The sequence below is a fragment of the Strigops habroptila genome, chromosome 7 (genome assembly GCF_004027225.2).
Source record: "Strigops habroptila isolate Jane chromosome 7, bStrHab1.2.pri, whole genome shotgun sequence".
NCBI lineage: Eukaryota > Metazoa > Chordata > Aves > Psittaciformes > Psittacidae > Strigops > Strigops habroptila.
In genome coordinates this window covers 25,966,229-25,987,068 of record NC_044283.2, presented here as the reverse complement: position 1 = coordinate 25,987,068, position 20,840 = coordinate 25,966,229, and the positions used below count along the sequence as shown (strand labels likewise).

The 20,840-nt window shown below is 38.0% G+C and overlaps 1 protein-coding gene across 4 annotated transcripts in view; it reads left to right on the top strand.

Moving 5' to 3' along the window:
- Positions 1 to 2,902, top strand: part of KCTD8 (potassium channel tetramerization domain containing 8) — a 92,690-nt gene extending 89,788 nt beyond the window's left edge. For 2 of the 4 annotated variants that reach the window (XR_003992333.1, XM_030492762.1), the window contains one exon: positions 1,587 to 2,902. Coding sequence is in view for 1 of the 4 variants with exons in the window: in XM_030492762.1 (XP_030348622.1) it covers positions 1,587 to 2,047 (461 nt within the window). In the remaining 3 variants the exon portion in view is untranslated. The remainder of the gene's footprint in view (positions 1 to 1,586) is intronic. The other 2 variants (XR_003992332.1, XM_030492763.1) reach the window with 1 other exon arrangement.
- The last annotated feature ends 17,938 nt before the right edge of the window (positions 2,903 to 20,840 follow it).

The window sequence follows — 20,840 nt, the reverse complement described above, 5'->3', positions numbered from 1 at the left end:
AGAAATGTGACATGGCATCCTGGGATGCTGCCTAAAACAAAAGCAAAGCAGGCTTTTTGAGTGCTTCTGTTTGTTGTTAGATTATTTTTTATTTGCCCTTTTTTTTTTTTTTGCTTTCTTTTGTTTTCCTCTGTGTCTCATAAATAAAATATGAAATACTGCAATCTTCTTAGATTCCTTTGGATCATAGAAGTGCACTGTCAAAAAGACACAAGAGTGTTCATATTGCTTCTGCATTCTTTATAATTGTAATTATATTTCTAATTTGTAATTCTGAAAAACAGAGTGACTCAAAAAATCTCTTTGCTGCTCTGTCCCAGTAACTGAAGGCTGAGCTCTCATATTCTGAGTTTTGGTTCTGGCGAGGGCAGTTAACTGATGCTGGTGGTGTATGGAGAAACTGTAAGGATAATCTAGATTTTGTGAAATATTTAGATACCTAAACTGTTCGGCTATTTCAGGATTTGTAGCAGACATAGTTTACGTTTTCATTTAGATGTTTAAACATCTTTGAATTTTTTCCTTTCAGTCTGATCCAGTGCCTCTTGAACTCTGTAGACGTTTCTGTAAGCTTTAGATAGTGTCCTAAATTAACATTGTGATGTTTATATGATGTCAGCGTAGCGTCATCTCACTTCACAGCTGGAGTTTTGAAATAAGGCTTCAGAAATGAAAACACTTGTACAGATTTAGCAGCTACCACCTAATTTTCACATTCGTATTCTGCTTAAGACTTCAAAGCAAAAGTGGTATCTGGAGAGAATAACAACCTAGATCTGATTTCTGACATGTGAAGTGCTGAGCAATGCCTGCTGATAGGCCATCAGCTTTCCCTGCCATTGCAGAGTGCCTCTTCACCGATGACTTCATAACCTACTTTTCCTTGCCAGCTTGTGCAGTAAGAGGAGTACAGCTGAATTCTGAGCTTGCACTGAGGCAAGCTGGGGATAATAACTGACAGGAAGAAGTGCGGTGAAATCGCTATAGGATACAAAAAGAATAAAAAAGCCTAAAGACTCTGTCAGTAGTGAGCAATCTCTCTGTTATTCTAGGATTAATACTCCTTTTTCTGTGCAGGGCTTCTGCAGAGTTGACATCTGCAGAGCATAGTATCAGTAGACTGTTTTGGGAAGGTGAGTTAAGAGCTTCCAAAAGAGAAACTGAAGCCCTTAGAATATTTTTATTTAAGTAAAGAGTTTGCAAATTGTATGGTAGTATTTTCCTAATACTATAAAATCTAATTTCGTATAATAAACTTCTTGGGGTGTAATAGCAAACTAGCTCATTTAAACTTGCCTGCAGGGATTTCCGGTGCAGATAATCCATGAGCATTATGCATGTTTCATTACCTGTGTTCTTAGGCAGGCAGTGAAGTTATTCTTGCTGTAATCATTTTAGGAGTGAGAATTTGGAGGACTAGACCTTCAACTTGTCTACCAGTCTGGTATAGTTCTTTTGACTACGAGGAAATGCCACGGATTTATGCCAGCCAAGACTCTGAGTCATGTTTTTCTAAATGGTATCTAATCAGTTTTTGGTGTAAACTAGTGCTTGCTTAATACTTTTTCTCTCCTGCCTTGTATTAGGGCCCCCCCAGAGAACCGTTTCCCCCAAACAAGACCACGAAGAAAGGAAGCATGACAAAGTCTTGGACAAGGGCAGTGAAAGTGGGACTTCCTGTAACGAGTTGTCCACCTCAAGCTGTGACAGCCACTCAGAAGCGAGCACCCCTCAAGAAAATGCCACCAGCACTCAGCCATCCGCAGCCCACCAGCCAAATACTCTGACTTTGGATCGTCCATCTAAGAAAGCCCCAGTGCAGTGGATGCCACCACCAGACAAACGCAGAAACAGTGAACTCTTTCAAACTCTCATTAGCAAGTCCAGAGAAACAAATCTTTCCAAAAAGAAGGTATGTGAGAAGCTGAGTGTTGAGGAAGAAATGAGAAAATGTATCCAAGATTTTAAAAAAATCCACATTCCAGATTACTTTCCAGAGCGCAAACGTCCCTGGCAGTCTGAACTCTTACAGAAATATGGGTTATAGTAATCAACTCTTTCATGACGTATCTCTGGGGCATTTGATGTTTATTAAGTTGCCACTAACTTACTGATGTCCTCTTTCTGGCCAACTCTGCCACCAGAGCTATTCCTGCTGCTTATTTGTTTCTGTGAACAGTGGATGTTGGATAGTACATGGTTTCTTTAATAATATATAGAAAAAGATAGAAACTTAAAAAATACAAAAGGCATCTCATCTAAACCACCTCATAATAGAAAAGAAAAAAGTGCGTGGTCAAGAAAGATGGTTTTCGAACTGTAGTCAGTTGAGCTTCATTATTGTTTTGGAACTTACCAAATAAAAATCTCAATCATCAGTTAACGCCTCATTTTATGTCACCAATAACAGTGACTCAGACTTGTTATGGATGAAGAGAAACAGGGTTTAAAATTTGATTGAACTGGTTTCAAAACTAATTCCCAACCTTCTTTCAATGTTAATGCAATAAAGCAAATACCTATTTTGCATGAGCACAATGTTACAAATAAATCACACAGGAACAAGAGGTTGTCTGTTGCTTGGAGAGTTACTTGTTTGATACCAAGCCTATTAACATAAAACGTCTAAGAGATTGAATTTTCTTTGTTCTGGATCTGTGATTTCTTTTGTGTGTACAGTGTTCTGTATGTAAGGATGGTGTAAATATGCCTTATACTGTTTTATTATTGCACCAACAACGTTCATCTATTAGTGCTTGTCAGGATTATTTCTGTGAAATGCAAATTTATGGCAGATTGTGAAAACTGGTTTGATGGTCTGAAAGTTTCGGTTATGTTAGTTGCTAAAATTGGAGAAAAATAAAAGACTTTAATGTATTTATTAAAAGAACTATCTGGTAGATTTTCTTGGCTATCGTTATCTCCTTTTTTAAAAATAGAATCAAGGAAATTGTTACTTTTTGTTTAATGTTTTCATAAGTACTCTACTAAAAAAAACAAACAAACAAAAAAAACAACAAACAAAAGACAAAACAAAATCAAATGTTTCAAGAGTGGCTGAAAAATGTTCTGGGTAGGGACTTTTAATTGGAATCACTGTACGCGTTCTCCAAAAAGTAGAGAGTTATGCTAAGCAGCAGGGAATGAACTAGAAAACTGAGTGTTTTTACTTACAGAGTGGAAAGGAGCTCCAATTTTATAAGTTCACAAAACCCAGCTTGGAAATAGAAGATTTAAAATATCACAGCAGTGTGATACATTCACAAATGAAAAGTTTTCTATGAATAGTCAACTCTATATGACAAACCTATTTTCTCAGCCCAGATACAAGAATATCAATACCTTTCTCATTACAACATGACCAAGAAGACAATTTCTTCAAGCCGTAGCTGGAATGAGTAAGGACCACTGGAGTTTGCAAGAGAGCTGCTGATTTCTTACAGAATTGAAAGTATTACTGTGTGCACACACAAATGTACACATACACATTTAAAGGGATCCATTCCCATATATATTCTATAGCAGGAACTACACAATTCTGTCAGAATAGATGTTTTACATCTGGTTGTAATTTTAACTGATTTAGCTAAAGTAAAGAGGACTTCTTGTGTTGTAATTTCCAGGGCTATTCCTAATGCCTGTATTACTTTTCAGACCTGACAGGCCACTTTGAGAAAAGACTGCATACATTAGATAGTAGCTTAGCAAATTAATTCACTTTTTTTTTTTTTTTTTTAACCTATCTAGTGCTGGTTACTCTCCTATTCAGTTAATCAGTTGGCTCCAACATTTCTTCTTTTGACGACATTTTTATAACTTGAAAGAGTATATCTAGAATAAGTCTGATGCAGTCCGGTGTGAAATCAGTTGGCTTTTCAGCTCTGTCTTTATGTTCCTTGCTTGCTTTTTTCTCTGAGGTCGAAGAGACCTATTCCTTCTTTTGAAAGTTTTTTGCTTAGACATGTTTAGAATTTACTTTCTCTTTTTTAATCTTTGGCTTCCTACTCTTTACCAGATGGAATTTCCAACTGCTTAACCATGACTTACTAACCTCCAGTAGATACAATTCTGGTTTTATTTAGTCAAAAGTTAGACTATTATTGAGAGCTTTGGAAAATCTCACACTTAGATTTAAAATCTCTTTTAGCCTTCTGCATCTGTCCTCATTGCACTTCTCACACCTTATGCTGTTTTCCACCACTTTTCTTTAGGCTATGTTTTCATCTGCGGTTATAGTTTTTAGGTTCAGACAGCATCTTGAACCTCCCATTAAATGTCGCCCTTGAGGTTGGAGATTTGTTTTGCCTTCCTAGTTACTTTCAGTACTCCAGGCAGTACCTGCCTGAGATATGCTTAGCTGATTTTTTCACCTGTCCATTCATTTAAATTTGTTTGTATATAGATGTTTTCATGAGGTTTTTTTTCTTTCCTTTTATTATACTACCTAAAATTTCTTAGAACATTTTTAATTTATTCTTGAGAACAGAATATTATCTTAATGCATATCTTAATACAGAGGCAGCCTACGATTTATGATAACCTTAACCATTTTCCACGAGGCATGTGAGTGATGTAGCAAGTAAACTACATTGCTGTTACTTAGCAACCACGCTGCATCTGAAGGTGAAGTGTTTTGGTATTGCACAGTCTACACTGTCCTCCTCCTTTCAGGGTGAAAAACTGGGATGTGTTATAGTCAGAGAGAGGGAGAAAACAATGCCTCCTGTGAGTCCTTTGGTCATATTCTCTAATTCTCACCACACTTTTCATCCAGTTCACACAGTTACAGCTCCAACCCTATTTATATGGTTATTAATCTACAGTTTCCAGACTACAGCCTGTAATTAGGGAGGAAGCAAGCTGAAGTGGTATAGAGGAGCTTGTGGGCAGTTAGGTACTGTTGGTAGGAAATTCCCAGGTGCTACAAGAGAATTGTGTATTAGAAGCACATGGTGGGGGATGATTTTACCCTTTGTCTTCTGTTTTTCTTACTTTCCTATGATGACTGCCTTTTCTTTTTGCATTTCAGTCTTTTTCTCTTCTTTTCAGCTGTTCATTTTGTTACACTCAGGAATAGTCTACCATGGGATCTGTGCCTTTTGTTGGACTTCAGTGGAAGTGGTCAGTACATTAAAATTCCACTCTATCTGAGGTTTAGGATCTTAAACCGCAATGTTTTTCTGGAAAGGAAAGATGAGCAAAATACTGACATTTGACGATCTTAACTTAGGAATGTAAATAATAAAGTTTGTATTTTTCAATATATCAATGATCATTTTTATATTAATTTCACATTCTATAGGGTTATGTTTTACAGTTATGTATATGAAATATTTATCATAGAATCAGAGAATAGTTTGTGTTGGAAGGGACCTTTAAAGATCATGTAGTCCAAATGCCTTTCTGAAATGAGCAGGGACATCTTCGACTAAACCAGGTTGCTCAAAGCCCCATGCAACCTGGCCTGCAATCACTGCCAGGGATGGGGCATCCACAACTTCTCTGGGCAATCTGTGCCTCACAGTGAAGAATTTTTCCTAATATCTAATCTAAATCTACCCTCTCTCAGATTAAAGCTATTCCCCATTGTCCTGTCACTACATGTCCTTGTAAAAAGTTCCCCTCCAGGTTTCTTGTAGCCCCCTTTAGCTCGTGTAAGGCTGCAATAAGGTCTTCCTGGAGCATTCTCTTCTCCAGACTGAAAAAAAACAACTCTCTCAGTGTGTCTTCATAGGAGAGGTGCTCCAGCCTCTCTGATCATTTCTGTGGCCCTTCTCTGGACCCATTCTGGCAGGTCCATATCTTCCCTGCACTGAGGACACCAGAGCTGGATGCAGTACTCCAGGTGGGGTCTTACCAGAGCAGAGCAAAGGGGCAAAATCACCTCCCTCAACCTGCTGGCCCTTTTGGTACAGTCCAGGTTATGTTTGGCTTTCTGGGCTGCAAGTGCTCTTTCCTTGTTCACATATGTAGTCACTCTACCACAGAAGGCGACAGGCAAGACTTGCCCTTGGTGAAGCTTTGCCAGCTGTCTTAATTACCTCCCTGTCCTCCACGTGCCTTAGCATATTGTCTAGAAGGATCCGTTTCACAATCTTGCCAGATACAGAGGTGAGGCTCACAGGTGTGTACTTCCCAGGGTCCTCCTTTCTACCGTTTTATAAATGGGTGCAATGGGTGCAAATTTAGCTTAGTGTCATTAAAGACCAACTAGTTTTTAGTCAGCAGTTGCTATTATAAATCATAATTGATAATTGCTTTGATTAAATATATTTCAAAAATTTTAAAACCAAGATAAAATACGAAAAAGTAATACAAAATGTAAGCATAGCATATTTCTGTAAGGAAAGTAATTCCTATAAAAAAGTATTTATTTTTCAGAATTTTTTTCTAAATCAACACAATCCCTTAAATTATGGTCATATTAGGAATTCAACATGGAATTAATATCCCTGTATATTTTTCAATTCTTAATTTTTAACATGTTCAGCAATATAGAATGCTATATTCTAGATTATGTTTAAAGATTTGGATGAAACAAATCTTCCTTCACCAAGTAGTCTCCCAGTTAAGCTAATATTTCACAAGAGTAATATATCAGAATCTGCAGCAAAAATACTGCTATCATTGCCCATGTTTATTCACTATAAAAATTAATTTTAAGACCTCATAATGGGTGTTATGTGCACCAATTTTTATATGCTTTTTTGTTCTAACTGAATAGATGGGGAATAGAGATACAGTTTTGCCATACAATGATACATCTTTAACATCTGTGAACAGAGATCAGAATCACATGGTGGACTAATTAGTCTGTTGCTGAAGGAATATTTCTGAGCTCTTCTTACTCTAAGAAAAATTTACAAGTCTTAGAATAATTTAAATTAATTCTGAAATGGAATTTTAGAATTCACTTTGATTTCACTTTGAATGAATTAAAAAAATTCTAAATTGTATAAAAACCATAATTTTGTGGCCTTTTTTTTAAAAAAAGTGCTTATGCAAAATCATTTGACTTGCAAATGCTGTCTTTGTTCAAGTAATGGTATTCAAAAATGCACTTACTACTGGAGGTGGAAACCCCAATTTAGTATACTTGGTAACAAGAGGGCAATGCTGGGTTCCCTCTGTATGTGATTCATGTCCTGAACCAAACTCTTTGAGATGTTCAGAAATTCTCAGGAAACCCTTAGCTTTTCACACCACTGGTGCAGCTCACCATAAAAACAGCATTCACACCATAAAAACAGCATTCACACATTACTTCAGCTTATATATTATGGGCCATCAAATAGTTTCTTCTTTTACAAGATCTGTTATCTAGAAGTAAAGTCTCAACCTGTTTTATATTTTCCTCTCTACCCCTCTCTTTTCCATTGTTGCTATTCATAAAATCACTTGTATTTAAGAGCTTATCTGTTCCTTGCTGGAAGATACATATCCAAATTCAGAAGGGACCGCAATAGTCTTCACACTGGAAAATGGTGGGGGAAGCTGGGAAATTAGGAATTTTTCTGGTTTGAATAAACTTAGCACTGCTGACAAGAAAACACCACAGAGCACAAGCTGGAAAGCAAAGTCATATAACCCCCATGCTCTTTTTCAGACTGTCAGGCATCAAATTCCTTTAGTGCTGTCCAATCATTCAATGAAAAGAGCCACAAAGACATTATTCACCAATAAATGAGCTGCTGATGCTGTCATCATCCAGTTTGCCATCCACACCTGCTGTGTGTTGGTACTGCAGCTAAACTGGTCATCCCAGTTCAGGTATGTGATGCTGGGCTGCACGAGGCTAGTGCAGCTAAGAGCTGTAAGAGCTACTACTCACACAGTACATCTATTTATGGGGGCATAGTACCTATTTCAGGCTGCCGTAGTGGATACTTGCCTTCGTATAGGTACACCCTACCTGAAGGCAATCTGAACTGGGAATGGTTTATTCAGCTGGATCATCACTGTTTGCACAGAAAACAGCTGTCCCATGAGACCAAATCCTAGTATGCCTACATGTAGACACACAGCAGAAGATGGGAGATCTCTGCTGCTTTACCGCACTGTCCCTTCTATGAAAATGGGCTCGTGATTGCAAAAAGAGGTGCTGAGAAAACAGAATACAAATGATGCCCAGAAGATAAACTCAGCACTGACTGTGCTCCCATTTGTTTGGAGCCTGGCACCCTAGCAGTCCTCAGCTGCAGGCATTAGCTTGTGCAAGACACACTGGGGGAAAAGCACAAATGGAGTCAGTGCAGTTAGTGATGAACATAAGAGAATAAATATTTGAGAATTTTCTCCTCCCCTAAGGACTCCTCCTCTTCTTGCTGGGCCATCTCTTCTCCTTGGATAATAAGAATGGAAAAGGGATTATGATAAAACAATAATAGACCAGATGGAGGTAGTGGGGATTTCTGTGTCTTTGTGTGTTGCATTGTCTTTTAAAATTCCTATATTTCTTCACAATGTTACTTTATGTTCCTTTGTATACAGAAAAAGGGAATGTAGAAATATCTTGATGGGATTAGTTCTGAGATCCTAGATTGTTTAATCTTGCATACACATATTAGATGAATTTCTAGTATTGAGCATGTTAAGTGTTTCAATTACAATGTAGTGTAATTTTTAGCAAGAAGTCACTCCAGAACAGATGAGTAACAAGAAGTAAATTAAATTAACATAAAATGGAGATCACAAATATGCAATAAATAATCTTTCCAGATTCCAAAGCACATTTAATGCTGAAAAACTATCACTTAATGTACTATCTGCTTAACATACATGCAATTCATTAATTTAATATTGATCAATTCATAATATGCCCAAAGTTTAGATTACTCATGATAAATTTCTGAAAGGTTGTTTTCTTCATATGTGGATACTGCACATAGTAAATGTAGATTTTGACAGCAGGCAACACCTGGTGAAATATTTCTCATTCCGACTAGATTGCTAGTTTGGCCTATGATGAAGTGTGGAAACCATCTATCTATGACCCTAAAAAGCTTTTTTTTCCTGTTTCTTTTCCTATTTAGCTGAATTGTGTTTTCTGTGGTGTCATTTGTCTGTCAAAGGTAGCATCAGATTCAATGCAGCACAAAACAGTCACAGACACTTTGGCTCTGAATTGTTCTGATTTATACCTACCCTTGATTTAAATTACGTTAGTAAGCTTCTGATATCAGCAGTTGAGATGACTACTGAGTGATTGAATGGTGGCCATACAGTCAAGAAATGAGCTTATAGAAGATAGAATTAAAAATAATCCTACACGCCACTGTGGATTTGGAGGCATCCCAAAGAGTTAGAAGCCCCGGCGCCTCTGCGACATGGCATGTAGTGCTTCCATCTCTGGACAGCAAGGGATGGGGAGCCTTTTCATATTCTTCCTGAAGGGAAAGCTTGGTTTCACCATCTTGCAGAACTAAGCCGAGTCTTTCACAGGTTTTATGACACTAGTCCTGAATGTCCTTGTAGAAAAATTAAATAGCATCCTCCCGGTCCCTGAAGAGAAAGTAGGCTTGGCTTCTATTTTTGTGACTAGTTACTAAATTTATGTGAATAATTACCTGAAACTTCCCTGACAAGTGTAGGTCTCTCTTTTCAAACATGTCTTGTGACTCTTCTTGAACTTATTCCAACTGTTCAATACTCTTTTGAGAAAGAGATACCTGCAAATGCACATATTCTAGTTTTGGTCAGTAATGGAAAGACAGAGGTAGAAAAAAAAGGTTATTCCCTTCCTGCACTTTGATGGTTTGTTTCCACATATAGAATTAATTATTGCATGTTCTTTTTTACTGCCTCCTCATATTGCAAACTTATGTCACTTTACTTGTCTTTCTCCTGGTTACTTCATCCCCCTGGAAATACACAGCACAGATTTTCAATTATTTCTAACCAGATCACTTCAAAAATTCAGTCACATTTTACCTTTCTCTGTGTTTCTAATTATTCATGAGTCTTTATTCTATTTTTTCTTTTTTTAAACTGAATTTCATGAACCTCCCACTTACTTTATCTTAGATAATTAGAGAAGATGGCAAAAAAACATAAATGAGAGATTTTCAAAGGCACAGGTGAGAGATCTGGATCCCTAATTCCCTGTAGCATCTACTGAGATTTGGGCGTGTAACTTTTTCTTTTCTGTCTCTGAAAAACTCATGTTGTCTCTGCTGTGATCCCTATGCCCTTCCCCACATCTGAATAGGCGCTGTCAATAATCTTTAACTATAGCTTTCCACTCCAAGTCAATTTAAATTAATTTTACAAGTAAGGTTTCTCGAAACTGAAATCAGGAATTATTACACTGTGCCATTCCCTTCATCCACTAATTCTTTAGTGCTTACTGAAAGGAATAATCAAGTTTGTCTGACAAATGCTATGTTTTAATACTCCTTGTGAGTCTGTCTTACCCTTGCACTGTGATAAACAGCCAGTCTGTGATAGGCATCTCAGCAGGAGGCAAGCAATAGTGCTGCTCTGTGGGGTACAGAAATGAGAACTCTTATGCATACAAGCTTCTAATAAATTATCTGTACATCAGTGTTTCTGAATATCTACAGAAGTTTTCCAAAGCCTTCTATGTCCCTCTATAAGTCTACACACAGTGAAGATGTCATGGGGCAAAGAGAGGGAAACCAAATCAAGAACAGGACAAAAATCTTCTCCATGGCTTTGAAAGTGATTTGAGTGGTTTTCTCCCATCTCCAAGTACCTGGAGAACAGTGAGATCTTTAGGTGCTTTAATCCTGCCCGCGTGATTACCTTGATTGTCAGCTGATGGACAACCTGTGGACTGGAGCTCTCAGATTATTGAATAGTTCCTATCTAATGCTTGGGAGCTGAGATCCTGCTTCACTTCGTAGCAGCCAGCCATCAAGGGCCTCATCTCCTGAACACCATCAATAACCCCATCTTAGAAAACACAGATGTAATTTCATAGATAATGCCTTAACAATGGTGCAAGTGCAATATACTACTCCTAGGAATGATGGTTTTGGATGTGTGCCACATCCCATCCTGAGCTTGACTTCAGAAGACCTCAGCAAAACTGCCATTATGCAGGACCCATGTCCAGAATTATCACATCTGCTTTTTACTGTAAAAATTAAAGGATTATTTTCAGCCAGTAATATACCAGGGTTTTAAGCCTGTGCATGTGCTTATGTGACTATCTGATTGCTGCTTCCTCCCAGTTCTGAAGATGTGTTATTTCTTTCTCTTCCTCCCTGCTGATGCCTCAGTCACTCAAGGATATTCACTAAGAATTATTATTGATGCAGTAGGCATGTGCTGATTTACTTAATATTCCAGAATGCCTATCATAATTCATTTTTTTAATTTATTTTGCATGGGGTGCATGGTTAATGCTTTAACACTTAAGTATATAGACTTGTCTTCTGCCCCAAGACAATTGAAAACGGCAAAACAAGAACTGGGGCCATTGAAATGAATATAACATAAGTGCAAAAATTGGTTGTTCTCTGTAATTTCTATTAGTATTCCTTAGAATGGTTCTGTTTAAACTTTGTTACAGTGTGGAGTAAGATCACAATCTCTTCATACTCTTTTGGTTTTAAATGAATGAAACTCCTTCTGAGTTAAATCAAGTTGTGTCTAGTCCATGCTTTTGTGCACCAAATTTTCCTAATTACCCATCTTCCTCTTTTACACTTTCACATTTTTAAGATTTATCAAATTATTTTGATCTAATGTTTGCTCATCAACTGTATGATCAACTAACTTAAAAATCATACCATGCAAATGCAAAATAGGGGGAAAAAGGCACTTACTTACAACCTATTCCCGTATTCTGGTTGGTAGCTAAGTTTTCTTCTGATAGCTGAGAAGTTTTGTCATGCGTGACTAAGCAGGAAAGCTCCTGAATGGATGAGGATGTTTTTTCACAGGCCCCAGTGCTGCAACCTAATGTTTAAGCAAGATGCTATGGTTGGGCAAAGTCGGTTGGTATGAATGGAGCTCTTGCCCATGGGTTTCCAATTGCAGGATTAATGCCTTCAAACTGAGCCCTTAAGCTTCCCATCCGTTCAAGTCCTAGCAGTGCAGAGCAATATTCTGATGCATCTGGTAGCCATGAGATCTTGCCTCATGGAAGAATGGTAGCTGGAAGAGCATCGTGTTCCTCAGAAAGAGTGGTTAAACAAATAAATGAACATTTAGCAGTTTTGCAAGCTCAGTTACCTGTAAGAACGGAGCCTCAGACCTATCCAGGGAATCAAGGCAAGGTCTGTACAGCTTAATGCCACACAGCTGAATTCTGTAAGTAACTCTGTCTACTGTGCAGAAGTACTGGCGGGGTGGATGGAGGGCCCTTATCTGCTCACTGACTGCATAGGACATTCCACCCAAAGACCCTTAAAGGCAACCCTGAGAAGGGACTACTCAGTCTCTGTGGAAGGCACCTGTCAGAAATAATTTGCAGGCCCATCACTTCCTTTAATTGTTGCAATGTTTAACATTTGCAAGTCCACTTATACTACCAAGTACAATACTGAATGGTAGAAAAGGTGTATTCTCATTGCAAAATCATCCTTTCTGTACCTTCTATGCTTTGCTGCTTTGTATACGATACAGGTGGGAAAACAAGCTGCTATTTTTAATTTTCTTTTTTGAAAGAGAGAGCTACTTATTTATGGTAGTGGGGATATTTTCTGGCAGTGGTATAGTGTATTCTCTGTAAGCCACCAGCAAATTCCAATTTTCTTCCTCCTTTTCAGGGTCTAACTCCTGCACTGCACAGCAGAGCCATGTAACTAAAAGCATTGCTACCACCTGGGATTCTCAGTTTATTGGACACCACCAGAGGAGAGTCACTACTGGTACTCTCCCCACCATAAAAGTGGTCACGGCCTTAACCTCCTTGTCAGTCTTCAATGTCTTATATGTTTGAATGATGCCAACTGCATAGTCTGCAAATCCAGCATGGAATTTGGGTTATTTTGTTTATTGGTTTGTGCATTTTTTCCTTCTGTAAGCTTTCTTCCGGAGACACCAGCTGCAAATCTGGGCTGGCAGCCAACTTTGTCTCTTTTTGAATAAAAATAAGACAGAGCTAGCAGGAAGTGCAGAAAGGGCAATGGAAGGTCACACAGCAGCTTGTACCAACCATGCAAAACTCACCCAAAATGCAGTGAGTTGCTGAAGTGCTGCCCTAGAGAAGGACTCTTAAACTATGTCTGTATAGACAGGTAGGCGCCTGCAGATGTTTGGCCCCTCACCAAGCAGAGCACAGGTGGTGGTGATGGCAATAAGCTGATCTCAGCTTCTCCTGAATTGGCAGGGCATAAAGCTGCAGGAGGAAAGGTCTTACAGTCCTCTGCACTAGCAGGGTCTGGGCTTCCACTGCACTGCCATGACACCCGGTGGGAAAAGTGGCCATGAAGGGTCCTGGAGGGAGAAAAGGCAGGTGCAGTGTGCTCAGAGAATGTGTTTTTCCTAGGATGAGGTGGGAATTATCAGCAGATTCACTGGGGGAAAGCCAGCAGCACTTCTGTGCCTTTTGGTGTGAAAGGGAGCTTTGAGGCTGGAATCATGGGCTTGAAAATAGGCAGCGACTGCTCAGTAGGTGGATGATGAGGATGGAATAGGAAACATGGTTATTTCTTCCCTTGCAAGCGGCAGAGGGTAGAAACATGCCTCCAGAAGGAAATCAAGTTGAACAGTAGGGAAATTAGGAGAGACATTTCCGAGTTCTGCCAGCCTTGTCTGGCCCAGAACTGATAACTGCCTCCCAGCACAGACTTTCCCTTCCCCCTCCTTTCCCATTTGCTCATGGTACTTTCTTCACCAGCTGCCTTTCGACCAATTGCATTGCAGCAGTTCTGTGTATCAGATACAGATCTGTGATGGGGAATGACTGCTCAGCTCCAGCATCACTAACTGGGCCACCTCAACCGCATGACAAGTGTGTCCTTCACCTCATTAAAAGAAGGACTTTCAGGGAAAACTGGAGCAGCAAAGGGGTTCCAGGAGGTGGCAGATGTGACTGTCCAGATGTTCTGCTGGATGAGCTGGAGACTGTTCCTCGGTACAAGCCCTAGGGTGTAACCATTTGGTGTGTGCTCAGGTTGCAGACATTTGGGCAGTTAGGTGAGGATGGATAGGCAGATACCTGGATGTTTAGGTGGCAGACGAGTTACAGTTTAACAAATGTCTGGCATGTCTGAATTGTAACCAAAGCTGCCAGTCTGCCTCTTTATGAACCCCTGACTGCCAGGTCCTACCCTGCTGCTCCCCAGGGCCTTCACGGTCCCTGACAATGTACGCATAAAGGAGTTGTTCAATCAGATGTATTCTTAGGAAGAAAAATAAGACTGGAATGCTAAAGAAAAAAAAAGTAGTCACAAAAACGTAGGAACAGCAACAATGCTGCTGTCACTTTACAATTGTGGTTGATTAAAAGTAATGCCTTTCCTGTAATTTTTCTATATTTTTCAGGTCAAGGAATGGAAGCTGTGCAAATACCTGCCCTGGACAGTTCTGCTTACCACTCATTTCCCCTTCTTTGCATTCAAAACAGCTCATGATAATTTCATTCAGGACAAAAAGGTTATATGCTTAAACTAATACAGGACAGGAATGGAGCTGTAACTCTTGAGTATTGAAAGCAATCACTCGCAAAATATAGCTCTTCTTCCAGAACAGAAGAGTCCAGAGGACGATGAAATGTCAGCATGCTTCTGGAAACACCTGCTTGTCAGAGAAACAAACAAACAAAAAAAAAATAACAACCCCATTCTCTGTCGTGTGTTATTCCCCCACCTTCCTTCTGTTTATGTAGCTGCTAAGACTGGCTTTTCCAAACAATGGACCTGGTAGAAGAAAAATAAAGAACCTTAAAAAGTCTTTATCAACAGGGAGAATTAGTCATGTCTCTAGGGATACTGAGAAAAGATCTCTTCCTCTTGCAATATATGAACAGTGTATCAAACAAAAAATGGTGTATATACATATAATGGGTTCTAAGTCCTAGAACTAGCATTTGTCATTCATTGCCTATTCGCCTCTCTACACACAAAATCTCAGATCTTTGCTAATTTAGATAATGTCAAAATAACTGTTCATTATATCAGTAGAGAGGGGTCTTTAAAACTGGAGACAAACATCTTACACCCCTATTAGGCCTCTTTTACTGTCATTTCTTGTGAAGAGCCTTAGTGCAAATGAGAATCTGGCACATTCCTCTTCATAAACACTGCCATTTATTAGCAGGTTAAGACAGGAGAAGAAGAGTCCTTTTGATGAGTAGCATAGAAGATAATTAATTAGAGTTGTATTTCAGCAGAAAAGTGTTAAATTTAAACTTCAGAATGACAAAACTTAATGAATTGACCTGGAATGTGCTGAAATTTCTAGCAACTTAATTGCCCTAAATGAAATGACCTAAAATCATGATTGGACATTAAAAAACTGACTTGGTTGATCTGACATGTGATAAATAACAAACTGAGGAGAGATTGATAATAAATATCTATTTTGAGAGGAAGATAATACCTTTCTAGGAAAATACAAATAATTTATATAATAATTCCTACCCCCATGAAGATTTCTATTTTAAATCTGTTTCCATTCATTTCTAGGGGGACATCAAATAATATTTTGAATGAATGAGTTCCCAACATAATCATTTAAAACAGGAGATGCCAGATGGACAGTTTTCTTTCTGCTGCTCCTTTGTGCTGTAAGTGCCTGACAAGCAGTCTGTCAGCCGTCACAGATATTTGAAGACATGGACTGATTAATGTGCTCTATATACACTATCTGTGCTCTTCAGATTTTGATGTGTTTCTTAGATATTCAGCAGAATTCCCTAACCTTTACCCCACCTCTATAAAATCAGCAAAACTAGCAGGGACGTTTAGCTTAATGGGCTATGAAGCTGGTACAGCTGAACCTGAGGGCACCCACAGAGGGCTTAAAGTTAAGAACACATTGTTCTTAAATAAATAAATAATTAGGTTATTCAAACAGAACCACAAACACAGAGATAAAAAAGAGGTTCTGCAATTTAGCTTTGAGAAGCCCAACTTCACTCTCCATTTAGATGACTATAAACTCCAACTGATACCACTGTGCAGTAGAAGAGAATTTGGGCCAGTGTGTAAGTACTGTTGCAGGCTCAAGCATTCCATATGTTTGTTTAAATTTATCAATTCCTCCTCCACATATGACTAACACATGATATTCAGGCCTTCCAGGAGAAGAAAATTGCTGCATCTATGGCATTCCCTATGGCTGCCATTCACACTGGATCTAATGCAACAGGCTGATTTAAACACTGTCCTCCCCACACAAGGTGTCCAGTAGCCAGCCATTACACGTGCTGGTAAGGTTCACAGCCTTTGCAACCTGAAACATTAGAGTATATTTACAGAAACATTTTCATCAGCTGTGTCTGTTTCCTCACACTGATCTAAAGTAAGCCAACTGCTCCCAGAATGTCAGCATTTTCCCTTTTTGTTGCCTTTCTCACTCTGCTAAAATCATGACGTGTTCGCTGCAGCAGTGGGTGCTTCGAAATGGCATAAGATCACTGGCGCTACAGGAATAAAACTATGCAAATCTAAGGGATTGGAAAAGCTACTCAGAGGTTCAGGTGGCTTAATTCAATAAAAGCTAAAGCAAACAGGCCCTGCAATACTGCTTGGTAGGGACTTGCGTGCATCCTCAGGCAGAAATACAGCAAACACTGTAAGTCAGTGCTGAAGTTCTGGGCAAGTTTCAGTGTTTGTCAGAATCAGAAAGAAGTCATCCACCTAATTAAGGATTGTTTTTAAACTTATACTTTCCCTTCATTATTATGCACTGCAAGAGCATACTACCAACATTAGTAACCCATTATTGGTTCATATTGTGGTCCCATTACTCTGTCCCAGCTCAAATTACCACTGTAATGGCTACTGTCTTCCAGTAACCTACCCCAATGCTAGATTCCACAAGGGAGACACAGTTTATCCGAGGCATCACTAAAAATGTCTCAGAATATGCATAAAAGACCAAATTGTGCATAAAAGATTGAACATCTTGTGAATGCAAAGCCTCTGTGGTCTCTGAAACAGATGTTTTCTTTCATGCTGCCCAGAAAGGGTATAACTTGGGGATTGTTTTCATGCAAATACATATCATTGTCTCTACAAACATTTGTTGGTGTCACTTGTGGCATCTACTTCCCTTCTACTTTTCTGTCAACTTCTCCCTCCTTTTAGTTTAAACTGGATGAAAATATGTGAAATAATATAGGACTCACTCTTTAGAGTGCAAAGACATGCAGGTGTCATCTTCTGTGTAGCCTCTCCCCACTCTCCTGTCACATGCTGTTGATCTGTGTGATTTCAGTTACCTGTACTGCAATTAAACTGGTTCCCGTTGCCCACAATTCTTGTCTGTCTCACTGCCACATATTTGAGTTCCTTCCTGTCCAGTGCTCACACATCAGTCCTTACAACAGATGTGCTCTGCTAAATAAATACCACACAGACTCTGTTCCCCATCCCACCCCTCTAAGGTTATCATTAGTTATTTATTTTACACTTTTCTTTTTTTTTTTTAATCCAAATGCTTTAATTTTCATTCTCTGTTCCTATTTTCTCTATTTACAGTTGCCATCATGCATTAACTAAACTTTGATTGAATTATTCTTGAAATATATCCTTGGGAATAAGTCATATTTTGAAACAGAAGCTAACATGTCATTCTCACAGGGACATGCAATTCAGATTACCAGTTCTTTTCATACACAATTTATTTATGCATATATAACATGTAGACAACTACCCAATCTATCACAGAAAATTCTCCGTATAATTTTTCTTTCATCTCTCTCTCTATGATCTACATCTCCCAGTCAATAACTCTTTCCCACATTGTATGTCCTGTCAGCTTTCTTTTCTGTGATTTTAAATGAAAAAGGCAGACTTTTTTAAAAATCCGTGATTTTTAAAAATCATGTAATGCATGATTTTTCATATTTGTTGATGCAAGCATCCATAGCATTTTTTATTTTACTTTTTAGAAAACTAGTTCTCTCGTTAAACATCCAGTTTTTTGCCATCCATCATACTAAGAAAACTTGCATACTTCATAGATTAACTAATACCTTTTCCATTCAGAGCAGTAACCGACAGTCAGAAGTTCTCTACTTTTTCTTGCTTATTCCTAAGTGAGAAATGATTGAAAAGTGTACTATGAAAAATCTCTGATAAGAATTGGGGACCATTCCCACTAAATTCACTGATAAGAAAGTTCTAATCTTTGACTTAAGTTAGACTGTGTATAGTGAATGAAGAAGCGTAAAGAGCCTACTAATGCAAATAGTGTTATCTGTTTCTTGAAAGAAGGACTAAGAGTTTCTTCTGAGCCCATTGTGACACACTGAAGTTAGCAAGTATTTTGACAGTGAGTTTTCTTGAGTTTTCATTACCATGGTAACTCTAATAGATAGACAGATACCTAAGATGTTTGCATAGAGATTATTGTTTCCCCCTTCTGTATCAATAATATCTGAATTTGGTGATGCTATAACTAGCCAATTTTACCATTATCAAAATTACATGTCCTTATTTCTTTTACAGATTTCTAATAATGTGATGTGAAACATTGCTATGAAGTAAAGACTTTACATTATTGCATTCAGGAAGTGCTGTGGAAAGGAAGCTGCCAATTTCCATCAAGTAATTAAAAGGTTTTAATGTTCTGATGCATGGGACAAGTAGACTCTGTGACTGGAATAACAATTTGTGTTTCAGTGAAAACTCATTTAGCTTGTACCATATTAAAATCAGAAGAAAAGAAATGGAATATGAATACAGCAGAAACAGACCATTTATTGTAGTGAAATCATGTTATTGTTTTATAGGAACTTTGATCTCAAATAATATATTAGAATTAAATTATATTTCTGATGAGATGGAATATATTTGTGTTAGAAATGATCTACTTTCAAAAGGCTGTAAAGAGGTCTCTGGAATGAAACAAAATGGTTGAGGGGCTACATTTGTTTATTCTTTCTTTGTAATTAACAGTCATTAACGACTTAAAATCAATCTGATTAATGGGGCATTGTCTTTGCCAATTTGTTTTCTGTACTGTAAGGAGAAGATCTAGGAAGAACTGTGAGAAATGTTATTAAGCTTCAATAACGAGACTAAGCAAACTGTATCACTTCTGATGGAACAAATTAAGAATGAACAAAAGAAGAAAAAAAAAAAAGTCTTTGTAAAGACAGTATACCAAAAGCAAGCAGTAGATTACAGTTTTTAAACTAAGACCTTTAGGAATGCAATCTGACCTCTAGCCATAATATGTGACCCAGAGATCCCAGGATTAATGTTCTGTCCCTTTCAAATAAATTTAGCCAAATACTTTCTGAATTAAATTTCTTGCAGCCATCTGAATTCAGTGGAGACACGCACAGTAACTTTAATAAGTTTCAGATCAGGTATTTTTCTTCTAATGAGACTTGGCTGATTTGGGTAACTACTGGGGAAACAGCTTTAGATCGGAAAGCCCCAGCTTATACTTTGGCAATAACTTGCAACACAAAGGTAGCTGAGTTTTTCTCTTTATTAATTCTCTTCATATTAAGGCTGATAGAAATTGGTGTCCTGATTTGGTGTGACAGTATTAGAGCTCTTATTTTCTCTGCAGGACTCACACCTGCAAGCATACTCTGAAACCAAAATAAAGGAATCCTTAGTACAGCGGATCTGCTTTGGTACTGGTAGCTCCAGTTAGCTAGGAAATTAGCTGGGTCTTCACAGCTAAGACTGCAACCAGGCCTCCATTAGCTCTATTGATTTCTATCTACTCACAATTTGAAAAGCCAGTTACTGAAACTGGGCATCTTCAAGAATTGAGGCCTCTTTGCTTTATCTTTTTGAAATTCTTCATCTTCTGTCCAAGTCTTCTCTCCCTTCTGTCCTAGGACAAAGCTTATTTCATAAGAAGCATTTGATTATAATCTATTATTTCTCAGAGATACACAAGAATAGAGTTCTTTCACCTCTGCTGGCTCTTCTAAATATTATCTGAATTTTTGCATCTGCCATTATATAAGAAAAGCTTCTCTTTAAGAGTCCTACTGCACATGATGAGCATCTGCTCTATTGTCAGCTATTTCCAATATCAGATACTTAAACATATTTATATTTAAGAAATGGTAATTTTCTTGATTGTAAGCATTTGCAAAAGCTATGAAATGTTGTCTTCTTTAGATACTGGAAAAGACTTAAACTGAAAATAAAAAAATGTAAAATAATGATTTAAAATCAATAAATTCTTTTCATTAAACAATGCAGCAACAAGCAAGCAGGAATTCTGTAGAAAACAATTGCAGACATGCATGTTCTGTATTTTGCCATGAGTTTCTTCCCCCACCTTCCATAAATCATTTGCTTAGGATGTCAGAAAGGTGCTTAGGTTGCATCACTGTACACTTAAACCCCAAACATTTCTGCAAACCTTAAGAATCTCTTGTGTTCTTTTTATTATTATTATTTTTCTTTTTCATTGGGAGCCACCTTATATAAGATTAAAATAAAATCCTTACTTATCCGGAGCCTAGAGTGCATTATGAGAATTCAGCTGAAGAAGGTACTGCAGGTAAAAGCTTTGCTTTCATTAACCTGAATGGAATTATCATGGATAATCATTACAGTAAAAAAGTGGGGAAAAAAACCCCAAAACAACCATCAAAAAATACCGAAAACAAAACACAACAGATATGTAATGCTTAATGCTTCAAACTTCTTCTGATGTAAAACTTCCATGCTTGGGAGGCAAAACTAGAAATTGCTTATGTTCCTTTTTTTATGAGATCAAGA